Here is a 15,719-nt window from a genome sequence, read left to right as displayed (position 1 = left end):
TATACATATACACCTGGAAATACATACTCCTCACCCCCCCTCAAGCCATTGAAAAGTTGCTGAGTCATGATGCTTCTCTCCTAAACAGCTGGGCATGTGTATCCTAAGAATAAGAATTTCTACATACACACAGAGAGCAAGATAAAAATGCATGCACAGGTGTTTATCAACTTGGAATCTACAGCCAGGGAGTTAGATGTAGAAAGAATCAGCCTTTATTGAAAAAAAAAAAAAATGCACGCACAATATACAGTACAGTTACGTATGGATTTCACTTTTTCTAATGTTTATGCAGATTTTTAAAATTTTTTATTTATTTTTAAAATTTCTTTTCAGTATTCCAGAATTCATTGTTTATGCTCCACACCCAGTGCTCCATGCAATATGTGCCCTTCCTGATACCCACCACCAGGCTCACCCAACCTCCTACCCCCATGCCCCTCCAAAACCCTCAGACTGTTTTTCAGAGTCCACGGTGTCTCATGGTTCGTCTCCCCCTCCAATTTCCCCCAACTCCCTCTCCTCTTCATCTATTTGGGGGACCAGATACGTATTTATAAGTTTCTTTGTCTAATTATATAATAAATATATACTAATTGAAAAAAATGTAGAAAGCATTAAAAGTATAAAATTCATAAACATATCCATGACAAAGTTACTTATACATTTGTGAGAATGAGCAAGGCACTCAGGCAGTGAACTAGATGATTTTAAGGTAATTCAAGGTCTAATACTTCAGGCTGTGGTTCTCCAATCTTTCAGGTTTTGGGTTTTTTTTTAATCTTTTAGATTTAATGGTGAAATATCATTGCTTCATTGAAGTTATGTCTAATCTGTCCCCACAGTGGGTATGGGGACTTGACAACTTTTTTTTTTTCTGTCCTAAATAGTTTTATGAGAACACCTCATGCAAATAGATCCATTTTAAAGTAATTTCCTTAGGGCAGTGTTTCTCAAAGAGTGGTGCTGGACCATGTAATGGATTCAGTCACTTGTGGAGCTTGGTAAAGATTCCTAGGTCTTGCCCGGATCTAGGAAATCACAAAGGGGCGGAGCCCAAGAGACTATATTTGAACAGGTGCCACACAAATCGGAGCTTTGGAATAGACATATTCACCACGTGCAATTACTAGTTAGAAGGAAAGGCCTATGGACAGCTCTTTTATGGCCAGGATATCTCTGGGAAAGGCCAAAATGGCTGCAGTAGGTGAGGGCACTTTGTCCAGTTGTGCGTTTTGCAAATTCCTCAAACTTGCGCTGGAGATGCTCCAAGTGCTAAGTAGGGATGGCCGGGGGAGGTGTAAGAGGATGAAGGGAAAGGTCAAGTCCAGAGTACAGGAGTGGAACTTGCCAGCCTGCCTTGAAGGAACATGTGAATTAGACCAGGCTGGATTCAGAAGCTGGAAGCTGGTTTAGGAATCACCACATAACCAACGAAGCTCTGGCACTGGAGGCTGATCCCATAGCAACCCACAGGATGTGAAGACAGTTCTTTATACACAGTGCTCAGTACACACGTGAAGCTGCTCTTTCTTATTAGCCTGGAATTCGTGCAAGCTGGAGATAATGCAGCTAAGAGAAAAAAGTATAATCTTAGAATCTGAGAGCCAAAAAGCGTGTTTGAAATCAAACCTAATGAGAAAACTACAAGCAGTAGGTTAAAACTGGTAGGAAGGGGCGCCTGGGTGGCTCAGTGGGCTAAGCCTCTGCCTTCGGCTCAGGTCATGATCTCAGGGTCCTGGGATCGAGCCCCACATCGGGCTCTCCGCTCAGCGGGGAGCCTGCTCCCTGCCCCCCCCTCCTCTGACTACTTGTGATCTCTCTGTGTCAAATAAATAAAGTTAAAAAAAAAAAAAACTGGTAGGAGGAGGAAGGAAGAAGGAGGGGAAAAACAGAAGGGGGGGGAAGAACAGAAAAGAAAAAAGAAAAAGAAAGAAAAAGGACGGTTGCTTGAGAAAGAGGGCTGCTGAGGGCAGAGGGGAGGAGCAGGGCACTGTTCTTTTTCTTCATAAACATTTTGCTACAACCTGATTCTTTTTTGAAAACAAACATTACCCGCACTACCTTTATTTATTTTTTTAATGTGTATTTAAAACACAAGACTGATGTACAGTATACCGTAAACTGGTGTCAACTACATTAGTCACGGCAACATCTTCTCAGAACGATCCCCTTAAAACACCAGAATGGCGATCCAGACACCAGCAGCCCCTAGACGACCCTCCCCAGACCCCGCGAGGGCGCCGCGAGGCGGGAAACCGCGCGCGGCCGAGCCGGAGGGAGGCGGTGGCCGCGGAGTGCGCACGCGCTGAGCCCCGCGGCGCCTCCCTTCCCGGAAGTGCCGGCTGTGGTCTGAGCGCACTGCGAGACGCTGGGGTTTGGCCCCTTCTTCGGGAGGAGGTCGGCAATAGGAGGCAGGATTCAGTTCTGATTGGGTCCGCAGGGGGTGAGGAGGGGCAAGCGCCCCTGACCGCTCGCCACTGGGGCTAAGCCCTATCTGTAATCGCAGCTAGCTGCAGACTCAGAGGACCCGGGAGAAGAGCAGCGCCCTCGGCCGCCCGTGCCGGCAGCCGGAGTCGGGAGAGGGTGATGCGTTCTCCAAGGAACAGATTAGTTTGCAGTGAATCTGAAGGCACTTAAGCGCTAACGCGCTGTTGACGTGTCTGACCCAGAAGAAGCAGTTCAGGATGCCTGGTGCCTTGTTTAGCTTTCAGAATTTGGTACGGAAAAAGCAAAGCCGATGTTCTCCAAATCATTCGATTTAGCACCATTTCTTGAACTTCTTTCTTGTTTAAGAACGTCCCTCTCGGGGCACCTGGGTGGCTCAGTGGGTTAAGCCGCTGCCTTCGGCTCAGGTCATGATCTCAGAGTCCTGGGATCGAGTCCCGCATCGGGCTCTCTGCTCAGCGGAGAGCCTGTTTCCCTCTCTCTCTCTCTCTGGCTGCCTCTCTGTCTACTTGTGATTTCTCTCTGTCAAATTAATAAATAAAATCTTTAAAAAAAAAAAAAAAAAAAAAAAAGAACGTCCCTCTCACCTGATGGTGACCTTTGGATTTCTACCGGCAGGATGTGTAAGCTTGAAGAGATCTGCGTCAGCCTTGCGCCGTATCTGGGCTTGTTTCAACGCCGAGGCTTCTCCGCCAAAGCATTGACCTGAACATGGCGCGGGGGGTGGGGGTGGGGGGTAACATTGTAAAGTAGGAGAGAGTAGACCGATGCTCACATCGTTGGAAAGTGCCAAGAATGATCATCTAGGCACGGAAGAAGAAGTGGAGACCATCTTGAAAGTATTCTGAAGTCAGTCTTGAGACACTCCTAAGACATCAGTGATTGAGCCAGGTCTTTTTCTCACACTGTGGAAAATATTTTTCATGTTTCCTTCAATATAAGACATGGTTTAGCAAGAATGTGACTTCGCCAAAATAAACTGCCCATAATAGGGCCTCTTAATAAACTAAATGAACTCACCAGAATCCCCAAGTTTGGAAGCAAGGTGGCATAGTTTTTGGTTTTCAGTATTGAAAGGACTCTGCAAAATTTTTAAATGTCAAATCCCATGATGCCTTCATGTTACAAAGACAGATTTTATCTTCATTGGATAGCAAAATCCAAACAGAACTATGGTTATATATTGAATCCCATTTTCAAAGTAAATCTGAAATTTGTCTTAAAAGAGTTTATAAAGATGTCCATCTTCTGTGGAAAACAAATTCACCAGCAGGGAAGAAAGAAAGCTGGCCTTTCATTTTACAGATGAGGAGACTGTGACCCAGAAAGAAAAATGATTTGAGAAGGATTACGCCAAATCAGATTTGGGAGTTAGAGCCCAGTGACACGCCTTGCCCGAGTGCCTCTCCTTACTCTGTCTGGGCTCATATCCCATGGTAACAAACATGATGTGAGTGTGGCCTCAGATGTTGCTCACAGGAGATATGGAGATAGTGGTTTTTCAGGATCTAGACAGGATTTTAAGAAAGTCTTAGTGATCAGAACTCTCCCTAAAGGGTACAGACATCAGAATATACAATAGTGAAATCTCTCTCTCTTTTTCTGGGAAGATCTTAAGTTGGGGCTACATAATCATTTATTAGGATTGTCGAGGGGATTCAACCCTCTGAAGATCATTCTATTTGTGAGTCTGATATTTTTTTGTTACTGACAGCCCTTTGAGCACCTAAGTGCCCAGCAGGTCTAGGGAGAATGGAAACTAATCCCTTTTCAAGGTTACTTTGAGAGTTCATGTATGTTGATTTACTTAGTCTTCACAACAGGCATTGTAGATAGGTATTGTTTCACTCAGTTCACAAAGGTTAGGTAGCATGCTCCAAGCCACGGAGATAATAGGCAGCACAACTGAGGCCACATTAAACCATCACTTACATCCAGATGAGTGGGCGAGAGAAGATGATGACGGTTTGTTTCCCAGCCTTTTCCCTTGTAGGTAACCCTTTCACTGCTCAGTGAGTCTTCAGGGCAAGTAACTCCCATTATCCTCCTGGTCCAACAGGGATGAGGCTGCAATGGAGGCCCAGGACGGGGACACTCCGACTAGGAGAAAAGATTTTGGGTTGGCACCTCTTTACAAAGGCTCTGGGGTTCCAGAGCTTTGCCTAACAGACAGGTTCTTATTGAACAAGGAGGCCAAAGTTTGCTTCCAAAGTTTTCAGTTTAATAGTTCACTCTGGGTGAAGAGACTTCTTCAGGATTCAGCTTTGAGACAAGATTGGACCACAACATGAGGAACTGGTTTGTGAAGCAAGGCTGGGACGATGGGAACTAGGGAGACAGACAACATCTGGGACTCAGGTAGTTTGTGCTGCTTAAATCAGCGAGACTATTTGATGTTCTTGGGTAAATGGCCATTTCATTAAGACTCAGGCAATTTCTGGTACCCCCTGGGAGCATGGGCCAGCCTCCTCTTGAGAGAAGGAGGATATGCAAAAGGTAAAGTCCAGAGATTGTATCCTATCCCTGGGCCTTCTTGCCTTTCTAAAGATGAGCCCACCTTCTGCCCTGCTGCTATTGCTCCAGTTAAATATGTTCCCCATGTTCATACTGTGCCCATGACTACATTTCTGCTTCCTAAAAAGCTGTGGCCTACCGGAGGCATGTCAGTCACCTTCCTACTCTAGCTCTGGTCACGGCTGCCAATGAGCCACGGTATTAAGTGCTAACTCCCTTGCCTGTGTGGTCTGATTCCTTGCCAGCCTCTTCACCACCTAGCCCAGATTGCGCCATCCATTCCGGCCACATCAGCTTCCTCTTTCCTGGACTGGATTCCATCCCTCCCTGGGTCCAGTCCTCTGTAGGCTTTCTTCCGGAATGCGCTCTCCACCCCAACTCTTAGCTCCTTTCCAAGAACAGCTTCCATGGTTAAGAGCACAAAGCAAAACTGGCTTTGGCAAACTCCATTTCAAGACACCAAGGGATCAGAGCAGTTGGATAAAGGGGATAAATAGGGTGGCTTTAAGTTCTCTTCTAGCTCAGAGGCCACTTAAAAAATTGAGATCTCCGCTGAGGTCTGTGGAATCCCCTTGCTTTCCTGAGGCACCCCCTTCTTCATGCTGCTGGGATTTAAACTACGCCTTTGGAGAAACTGGGTAACTGCAACTAAGTCACACAGGCTCTGAGGGGCCAGCCAGGAGCAAAGCTATGTTTCTTGACACGCCTTCCAGTTCCCTTCATGGCTGGCTTTTGTGGCTGTGCTGGGATTCAGACATCTCTGCACTCCACAGTGAGATGCTCCAACTCAATCATGACTTACTCCAGTAAATTTATTCACTCCCACCTCGGCCCCATTCCCTCCAACCTTCCCCTCTCCCGTGATCATGGTATCAAAATAATGCTAAAATGAGATGACTATGCTTGAATTTAACACCTCCCACCATGCCTCTTTCATGTTAGCGCCTGAAGCAGACAGGCCCGCTCACCTGCAAACCCTGCCAGCACACACCTTGGGCGGGTTGGAGCAGCTCCTGGCACCTAGAGCAATGAACTTAGCTTGCCCTTTCAATAACCATGATCTCACAAACTTCTGGTCGACCAAGCAGTCCCATCTCCAACTTCCAGCAGAAAACTCCAGAAGCAGAAAACTTTGATGGGAGCCAGGTCCCCTCAGTACTGGTGAGGGTGTCCTAGATCTGCATACGGGCCCACCCTTCTCATCTCCTGGACTTGCAGAATGGGGGTCCGTGGAGATCCAAACATAGGAGCTGCTTGTTAGATGAACTCATTCCTGACACCTAGCAGAGATGTGGAAGATGGCTGAATCGGAAGGGAAAAAGAAGAGAGGGCCCAGTAGATGAAAGTTTCTACTTCAAAGCAAGAGTGGTCTGTGAACTTCTGATCTTCAGACCAAACTGCGCATGCCCAGGTCTATCCACGGGACCCAGAGTCTTCGCTCTGTTCTGAGCCAAAACACACAGCAGCCAAGCTCAGTGACCACACCCAGCTCCTCACTTTCATGAGCCACCTCTGCAGAAGCTGAGATGCCTGCCATGGGGGTCACTGCAGGTTGATCCCTGCTCCATTCCTGACAAACGTTTGGCTGAGGGCTCTGAGCTGATGGCCTTGCATTAGGTGTTCTTCGTCAGACGTCAAGACCACTGGCCCCATGGAGCCCCTGTGTGCCTGGGATCCGAGCATGTCTACGTTGTCTTTGTTCCCTTCAAGGTTTACGTCTTCAGGGTCCCACTGTAGAGAAAAGACACAAATGGTACCTGGATGGAACAGATGCTTCCCATCTCTTACAATTCGCCACGGCTAACAACAGCTCCAGTCCTGGTTCTCACAACCCAGGCACAGACAAGGAGAAACAGTAAGGGCAGGTTAATCAGGCCTGCGTTTCTAGGAACTCATGGGACACATACAACTTTAAAGCAAGGAGTTAACAGACAACCACCCGGAACCGACAGACCTACTCCCCAGCCCCGACAGACCCACTCCCCAGCCCCCTTTTCCATCTTTACTCTAGTGAGAATGAGTCATGTTCCTTTTATCCCAAGACTTCCCACCTCCATGCCTAAGTCATTCCTGGAATAGATCAGGCAAATTCAACCCATTCTTTATGGCCCAGAGAGGTACCTCCTCTTCCAGGAAGCCTACTCTGACTGCTTTTACCCATTGAGCTTGCACAACCTTATTTCTTTGTATTGACTGTACAAGTCATTTGTAGCTGAACATGGGCACTGCCTTGTCCTTTTAGGTAGAGGATGAGTTCCTTATGAGCAGAGCACCGGTCTGCCCTTGCCACCTGGCCCTCCTCCCCACCACGTCATTTCCTCTAAAATTGAGGCTCAGCAGACTTGTCCAAAGCAAACACTTAAAACTTAATTGAGAAGGTGGTCACTGCCAGTGATTATTCTATTATTCTGACTCACACAAGTATGGGAAAGGTTAAGAGCAAAAAGTTGAGAAAAGAGAAGCAAGTCATATAAGCATTGATGATACATGGTTTGCAAAGACCTCCTCTTGTTCTCATGTGACCAAGGAGAGAGAGAACTTTGCATGGGGCCAAGAGCAGGGAATTCTTGGTGAGTCCAGCCACGGAGGCAAGCGGGGGTTGGACTCAAGTCCTCCTTCTGCCACTAACTTGCTTTCTCTTCTTTGGGCCTCAGTTTCTCGAGTGGTAAGCCGGGGTGTTGGATCAGCAACTAAATATGATCTCTTTAATTTCTGAGTTTCTATGACTGATAACTCGGAGTGACAAGGTCACATTTGACAGTATCAAGAGACCCAGGAAACAACATAGGAAAAGATCGTGTCTGCCTAGGCCAGATGATGCCTAGCCGGGCAAGGAAACAGCCAGTCATGGCCTGCCCTCCAAGAAAAACACTGCCAGCTGCTCGAACTTAAGCTCAATCCAACAGTCCAGTCGTAAGGGTCCTAGAGGGCTCCCTGAGCTACTGAGAGAAATGCACGCAGCATGCCAGTTATAAAATACAAAACGTGGCTTTGTTTGAAATAGGAAGAGCCCAATTCAATTAGTGATTTACTGATAACTGAATTGAGTTCCACTACTTGGTGCCTAAAAAAGCATCGTGTTAAAAAGGCCACCTCCTCCCCTAACCCTGCCGGCCAAGGACTAAGCTGATCGGGTTGTTGCAGCTTGGTCCCCCACCCCCGCCCCGTACCTGTTTGGGGCTGTGCCAGCCACTTCAAGCGCTAACTTATCTATGCGTGATTGCAGATGTGGGCAGGAGATAACAAGCAAATCCCCAAAGAGTCTCCGCTGGCCCTGCAGGCTCCACCGCCCAGGTGCCCAGGGGCGGAGGTAGGGGCCTGTTTCATTCTTTGAGGGTGGACGGTATGCTTTGTGATGAATGCTGATTTCAGGCTCAGGCCCACGTTCCAGATCACAGCTCTTGGAGCGGGCTGTGATCAATCTCACCAGAAGCGCCCAAGGTGCCCATTAAAAAAAAAGACGGATGCTGGGCATCCACCCTCGCCCCTCTCTGGTTTGGGACCTAAGGTTTGACATTTTAACAAGTGCCTCAGGTGATTTTTAGCGCCACAATATTTCAGAATCACTGCTCCAGCTCCCGAAAGAGCTTCTCCAGAGTTGTTCTTTCTGCTCTTGACCAACTCAGAGGCCACCAAACAGCCAGCCTCTTCAATTAAGTGCACTCTTTGAAGTGGGTTAAGCCTCTGAAACATTTTAAATCTCTTCCGAATTCCTGGAAGACTGCGTTTTGAAACCTCATCTTAAGCAATGAAAACATTGCTGGAATCCAGGCAAAAAGAAAATCTGAGCAAAAGATGATCTCCACCCTTACCAGAAAGAATCCTGGGAGATGAGCAGCACAGGTAGTTGTCATCAGACAAGCTCAGCTCTCCCCTGCAGGCCAGGGAGGTGTGGACACAGCACCCGCTGCCCAGGGTCCCAGAGGGACGGTGTGGGGGGATGCAGCCGGCCCCCAGCACCACCACCACCACCGCCGCTAACCTGCTGCTACTCGGCTTGTCCACGGGTTTGTCTGCCAAACCATGCTTCTCCTGGGGTTCCACATCTTCTGAGTCCCTACCTGATGATTTGGGGCACAGCAGAAAGCACTTGGAACTGAGAGAGGCTGGAAAATCCCCTGATCCTCAGACTTGCCTCTCGTTTTCTTTTTTCTTTACCTAAAAGAATGTGGCATGGGCCCAGCCATCCAAGAAGGGCTCACAAAAACAGGAAATGGAATCAAGCCACAGGACGTCCCTTCTGGAATAGAGAGAGTATGATTGTCCATACCTGCTCCGAGTTTAGGGCTTCCCAATACTTCTGCTGCAGAATAAAAAGAGAGATGGAAACAAGTGTTGGCGAGATTTCGCCAGCGTCACAGAGCAGAGCAGAGCAGGGCTCAGCGCCAGCACGGTCTGCCCAGTGAGTGAGGCGGCAGGGCCCTGCAGTGATCTGGGGGCAGAGGAACAGAGGACTTGAGCAAGCAGAAAGGCAGCAGCTCCTGGTGGCTACAATCTAGTTAAATGATCAATAGGATAATTGCGATAATTACAAAGGGCTGCAGGTTCTTGGAAAAATTATAATCTGTACTAGATTTTAAAATTACTATTATTAGAAGTTATTATTATTATCAGGCATAATAATAAATCTTCCGTTTATTAACCACATGGCTGAGATGAGTCAATTCAAACCCATAAAACTAAGAGATGCAAATAAAATCCCCTTGAAAATACAGAGTATTTTCTACCAGCCAAGATCCAGTTTTAATTAGCCTTTACTGCATGGGTGGTTCCACCCCAAGGCTCGAGTATGTCTGACTCAGGTTCTGGAATTTCGCAGGATGGTCTGCTCTTGTTCATCCAGCACCTCATGCAGCGCCTGGGAGATACGTGTTTCCGACATAGAGTCATGAATCTGCAGATGTCCAGCAGACTTATCTGTCTGTCGAATAGCTGCCGATCTGCACAGTCCAGACGATGTGGCTTTGTCACATTAAAACAAAGCCTCTACTGTTCAATTCTTTTAAATTCCATTAAAAAAAATTTTTTTTTTAGGGACACTTGTGTAGCTCAGTCGGTTAAGCATCTGCCTTCAGCTCAGGTCATGATCCCAGGGTCCTGGGATCGAGTCTGGCTTCAGGCTCCTTGTGCCATAGGTGCCTGCTTCTCCCTCTGGTTGCCACTCCCCATGCTTGTGCATGCACTCTCTTTCTCTCTCTCTCTCAGACGAATAAAATAAAATCTTTAAAAAATTTTTTTAATTTAAATTATTTTTTAAATTATTATTTTTTTAAGTTGAAGGTCCAGCGCTTTTTTTAAAAAAAGATTTTATTTATTTATTTGACAGACAGATCACATGCAGGCAGATAGGCAGGCAGAGAGAGAGGAGGAAGTAGGCTCCCTGCAGAGCACAGAGTCCTCTGCAGAGCAGAGAGCCCGATGAGAGGCCCAATCCCAGGATCCCGGGAACATGACCCAAGCCGAAGGCAGAGGCTTCAACCGACTGAGCCACCCAGGGGCCCCAGGTCCAACGCTTTTTTAAAAAGTAATCTCTATGCCCAATGAAGGGTTCTAACTTACAACCCCAAAATCAACAGCTGCATGCTCTACGGACTGAGCCAGCCAGGCGCCCCTTAAATTTCCACTTTAAACAACTTTTTAAAAAAATTTTATTTATTTGACACACAGAGAGAAATCACAAGTACGCAAAGAGGCAGGCAGAGAAAGGGGAGGAAGCAGGCTCCCCGCTGAGCAGAGAGCCCGATGCGGGGCTCGATCCCAGCACCCTGGAATCATGACCTGAACTGAAGGCAGAGGCTTAAACCACTGAGCCACCCAGGCACACTAAACAACTCTTTAATTGTAGATTTTCAACCATATACCAATAAAAGAATATCTAATGAACACCCAGGGACACACCCTGTTTTATCTGCTCTAGCTCTCCAATTTTTTTATTTGCTTAAGTATTTTAAAATAAATAATTTTATCTGTAAATATTTCAACATGTCTCTCATAAATAAAGACGTTTTCTAAAAAATCCTTAGAACAGTGCAATTATTAGACCTAACAAGATTCGTGATAATTCCACGGTGTTCATCTTTTAATGACAGCCTGCTGTGGGAGGGAGACATAAACTGAAAAAACAAAACAAACAAACAAACAAACAAAAACCAAAATTTTTAAAAAACAGGGTGAATTGGAGAAGATCTGAAATTACTAAAATGATAGTTCAACATACTGCGAATGACAGAAATGTTGGGAGGATGCAGGGGTTGAAAAGTGAAACAACTTTAACAAATGAAACAAATAAAAAGAAATGAAAGAGGGGCGCCTGGGTGGCTCAGTTGGTTGAGCCTCTGCCTTCGGCTCAGGTCGTGGTCTGGGGGTCCTAGGAATGAGCCACACATTGGGCTCTCTGCTCAGAGGAGAGCCTGCGCCCCCACTTTCTGCCTACTTGTGATCTCTCTGTCAAATAAATAAAATCTTAAAAAAAAAAAAAAAAGAAATGAAAGAAAAGTTGCTTACTTTTACCTTTCTTTCGAAAATACAGATGTTCATGCAAAGTAGCAATAGTAATCTGATTTTACACAGTGAGGGGCTGTGTTTGCTTAAAAAACATTATTAAACGCAGAAGAAGAATCAAATACAGAAGAGAATACGAAGATTGATGGGAAAACTGGTAACCTCCAAATAAAAGTCTGTAGTTTAGTTAATAGTAATGTGCTAGTGTTAATTTCTCAGTTTTGACAAACAGCATTCTTGTGTAAGATGTTAACATTACAGGGAACTGGGCAGAGGCGCACAGGATCTTTCTGTACTACGTATTATTCCAAAATTTGAAAAGTTTATTTAAAGCCAAGCAAACAGAACTAAGAGTCCCCCAACTGGATTGGCAAGAAAGCTTGAAATTTCCTTTTCCAAACTTCGCCATCACTGTTTAAAATTTAAGAAGAGTGCCCTCTAGTGGCAGTAGTAGTCGGGATTTCTTTTTGAAGTTCTTTCTTAAGCCAAAAATGACAGTGAACCCAAGTGTCTCTGAGAACTCTCTCCACATCCCCAAAAGTGAAAATAAATCACATATTCTGGTGATTCAAGAGCAAAATGTGTTAATTTCTGTTCAGGAATTTTTTTCAAAAACAAAATAAATTTAAAAATAAACATAAAATAAATTCTATCCCATAATTCTACTCCAAGAGCCTCATGAACAGTATTGAATAGCTCTCTGAAATACACACAAACACATACACACACAAACCAAAATGTGCAAACAGCTTTTCTCCCTTATCGTCAGTGGGCATTACCACGGTCTTGAAATTGTCTTTAGGATGCTGATTTCACCACCTCCATGAACCACAGCAGGTAATATGTCAGTTCAGCTCCTTTCTAAAAGCACACTTTTTCATGCTTCTGAAATCAAAAAGCAACACATAGCCCCCCACCTACAAGGCATGGGGCAACATTTCCTTTGTTTCTGTAGGCTTTGAGGTGTGTCCTAACCATTGAGGAAACATGGTCACTTTCCAGGCTTACATTTTAGACTTCGTCCTCTTACACTTAGGGAGAAGTGACTTCTCCCAAGACTGGGGAGGTGACACGGTGTTGGACTCAGGACCAAAGATGATGAAAGTTTTTTTGTTTCTTCCAATTATAAAGTGTTAAGATTGGCCAGGTACACATCAGCTATGATTTTCTCCCAGAATTCATTAAGTGAATTTCCTTTTGAACTGGAACCTTATAGACTTTTAAAATTTACACGATATGCTTCCAAATGGTACCCTTTCTATTTCTCTAGTTCATTAAGCTGTTCTATAGCACCTGCCCTAGATGGGGCAGGGTTTCACCTCCCCACGCCTTCCTCCTCCCCACCTGCCCGAACTCTTCCTGCCTTCTCCATAATACACGTTTACACTCAAGGTCATGGTGCTGCACAGAACCTTAAAGATGGCCTGGTCCAGAGCTGGGGTTTCAGAGTGAACATTTATGGGAACAGTACATCCCGACCTTGGCGGAGCCTCACAGCCTTCCCAAAATCATTGTCTCCACTTTCAGAGCAGGCCCAGAGAAAGGATGAGTGCTGCCATACTGATGCCACAGCCAGAAGCCCAGAGGTCATACCTGAGCCTGCCTCCAGCCTGCTTCCCACGGACACTGTGTGGGGCACACCAGCTGCCCCCCACCTGATCCTCCTATTTACCCTGTAATGCAGGTAGCACAAGTCTCAGGATTCCTAGATACAGAAGGAGAAGCTGAAACTCAAGCAGTCCAGTGGGGGCCCAAGGCCACCTGGCAGGTCAGCGAGAACCCAGAGAAGCCCGAGTCTGTGCCCTGTCCTGCACAGCTCATTTCCCTCTGGGGACAAGGGGAGCCTCTCTGCTCACCCTGGGGGAATGAGCGGACTGAACACACCTTTCAGGAACTATTCTTTCTCATGGTCTCATTGTAAGTGGTGCCCGCTGTCTGGGTAGGACACAGTTCCCTGGAGGGCAGAATGTATGTCCTGAACTTGATCTTGATCTTTGGTACTTATTGGAATGTCTGGCCTCCTTCTTCATACTTACATGTATTTTCTTCTAAAATTAGCACTTTTATAGCCCATTAATGTAAATATATATTTTTAAAAGGTATGCAATAAATATATACATAAATATAAATTTATATATAATAAATATGTATTTAAAATATTTTATATATTTTATATATGTGTACATATACATTTTATATATTTGTACATATACACACATACACACACACATAATTTTTTTTTCCTTAAAAGAATGATTTGGTCTTCAGAATAGCAAACAGCCAAAGGAATCTGTCCTGGTCTGCTGGTGCTGAAAGCAGGGTTTGGAGAGGGAATGAGCGGTCTCGGTTGCCAACAACAGCCTTAGACACAGAATTAGCAGGGACACACAGGGACTTGACCCTCTTTAGACAGAGCAATCTGGCATTCCGTCCTGTTCTTGACCCCCACGCATGTATACACAAGTGTACACAAGACACAGACTTTGTTCCAAAGCCAGAAACAGCCTCTTCTAAAATTTCTACAAAGCTTCTTTCTCCAGATCGATGGCACTGCGAGGGAGCACAGAGGGAAAAATGACTAGACATTCTTTCATCACAAAGCTGGACTTCAATCTTTTCTTCTATCCCGGGGTGGGGGAGGAAGGAAAGGAGAGGAGAGGAGAGGAGAGGAAAAAGGAGAGGAGAAAGGCACAGGAAGTTTCAGAAACGGGGGGAAAGTCAGATACTGGCTACTCTAGAAAGGGAAAAGGCCACTCCCAAAAGCCCTGCTCCTTCAGGGCCACAGCCCCCACTGCAGACCACAGGGACATTCACCCTTCCTCAGCATCTGCTCAGTCCGCCCTCGGTGGCTCTGCAGGAGCGGGCAGCCTCGTGCTGAGTGGGCGAGTGAGTGAGCGAATGAACCCATGGATCCTGTCTCTGTGCAGCGTGCCTCTCTTGCGGAGATGCCCAGAAGCCCACACGGTCCAAACATAAGGCTTCCCTCCAGGGTCATTAGTCACACTGAAAGCTTTGGCATCATCCATCGGGTGCCCTGACCAACCCAGCCCTCCACATTTAAGGAAAGGTGAAAATAATCCGAAGTCTCCCTCCACGTGAGCTCACCTGGCCTTATCTGTCTGTCTTATCTGTATCTGTTCTGCTGTTACCGAATTTATTACAAGCCCGTGTTTTCTGGCCCTGAGCACCCACGCGGAGCACAGGGCGGGCGGCAAGAGTCCTGGACAGCAAGTCAGGTTTCTCTTCTGTCAACTGGGAATGCTGGATAATAAGCCTGGTCCTGCAGACCTCCCCGGTAGGAGTCCCGGCCAAGGCACTGCGGCAGTCAACAGCAGGGTTTCTGGGCCACAGAGAGCTGGGGCTGAACCCCTCGTCTGCTCCCTCTTATTTTTATCATGATTATTATCATTACTATTATTAAGAATGCTTTCTTGGGCAAGCTACTTAAACTCACTGAGTTCTAGTCCCCTCTTCTGGAAAACAAGAATAACAAAGGTAGGGGTACCTCGGTGGCTCAGTCAGTTAAGCATCTGCTTTCGGCTCAGGTCATGATCTCAGGGTCCTGGGATGGAGCCCTGTGTGGGCCTCCCTGCTCAGTGGGGAGTCTGCTTCTCCCTCTCCCTCCACCCCTTCCCCACTAGCTTTCTCTCCTGTGTTCTCTCTCTCTCTCTCTAATAAATAAATAAAAAGTCAAAAAAAAAAAAAAAAAGAATAACTAAGGTACCTGCCTCAGGGCTGTTGGGAGGATTACACGGAGCGTGTAAAGTACAGAGCACACAGCGTCTGGCATGCGACCCACGTGTCCTCAGGGTCAGCGATCACAACAATCATCCTGACTGACGGTGTGCAGGCACGAGTGAACTAAGTGTTGTGGGGATGGCCGCCTGCTTCCCTGCCTCCCTAACGCTGCAAGAAGCAGATATTCACCATGGTTGGTATGTGCCCGGCACATGGACCTAAAGCCACCTTCTGAGAGTTACAACATCATAAAGCACCACCGGAGAGATAAACACATCACTTTAACCACACAGAGGGGCTCCCAGGCCTCCATGGTAGGAGCTGGGATGCCATTCACTTACGGGTATGAGGGGACAAGCAGAAGCTATCAAGACAGACACAGACAAGGTGGGGCGGCTGAGGACACAGATCGGGCAGCTGAGGACACGGATCCCACAGCTGTTGCACTATCTCCCGCTCATCTACTGAACCATCTATATTGGGAGTTTTCCAATACGTCTGATCTGGTAGCATATGTA

At 46.4% G+C, this 15,719-nt stretch overlaps 1 protein-coding gene across 4 annotated transcripts in view; it reads right to left on the bottom strand.

Annotated features, from left to right (window-relative positions):
* Positions 1 to 206: 206 nt before the first annotated feature.
* The window catches only part of TMEM44 (transmembrane protein 44), a 37,790-nt gene continuing 22,277 nt past the window's right edge, over positions 207 to 15,719 (bottom strand). For 2 of the 4 annotated variants that reach the window (XM_059391257.1, XM_059391260.1), the window contains one exon: positions 13,690 to 14,013. In XM_059391257.1, the coding sequence (XP_059247240.1) occupies positions 13,708 to 14,013 (306 nt within the window). In that variant the 3' untranslated portion in view covers positions 13,690 to 13,707. Of the gene's footprint in view, positions 6,694 to 9,232; positions 9,266 to 13,689; positions 14,014 to 15,719 lie in introns of those variants that run through there. The other 2 variants (XM_059391258.1, XM_059391259.1) reach the window with 2 other exon arrangements.

The sequence above is a fragment of the Mustela nigripes genome, chromosome 2, assembly GCF_022355385.1.
Source record: "Mustela nigripes isolate SB6536 chromosome 2, MUSNIG.SB6536, whole genome shotgun sequence".
NCBI classification, from domain to species: domain Eukaryota; kingdom Metazoa; phylum Chordata; class Mammalia; order Carnivora; family Mustelidae; genus Mustela; species Mustela nigripes.
This window is presented reverse-complemented; position numbering and strand designations above follow the sequence as displayed.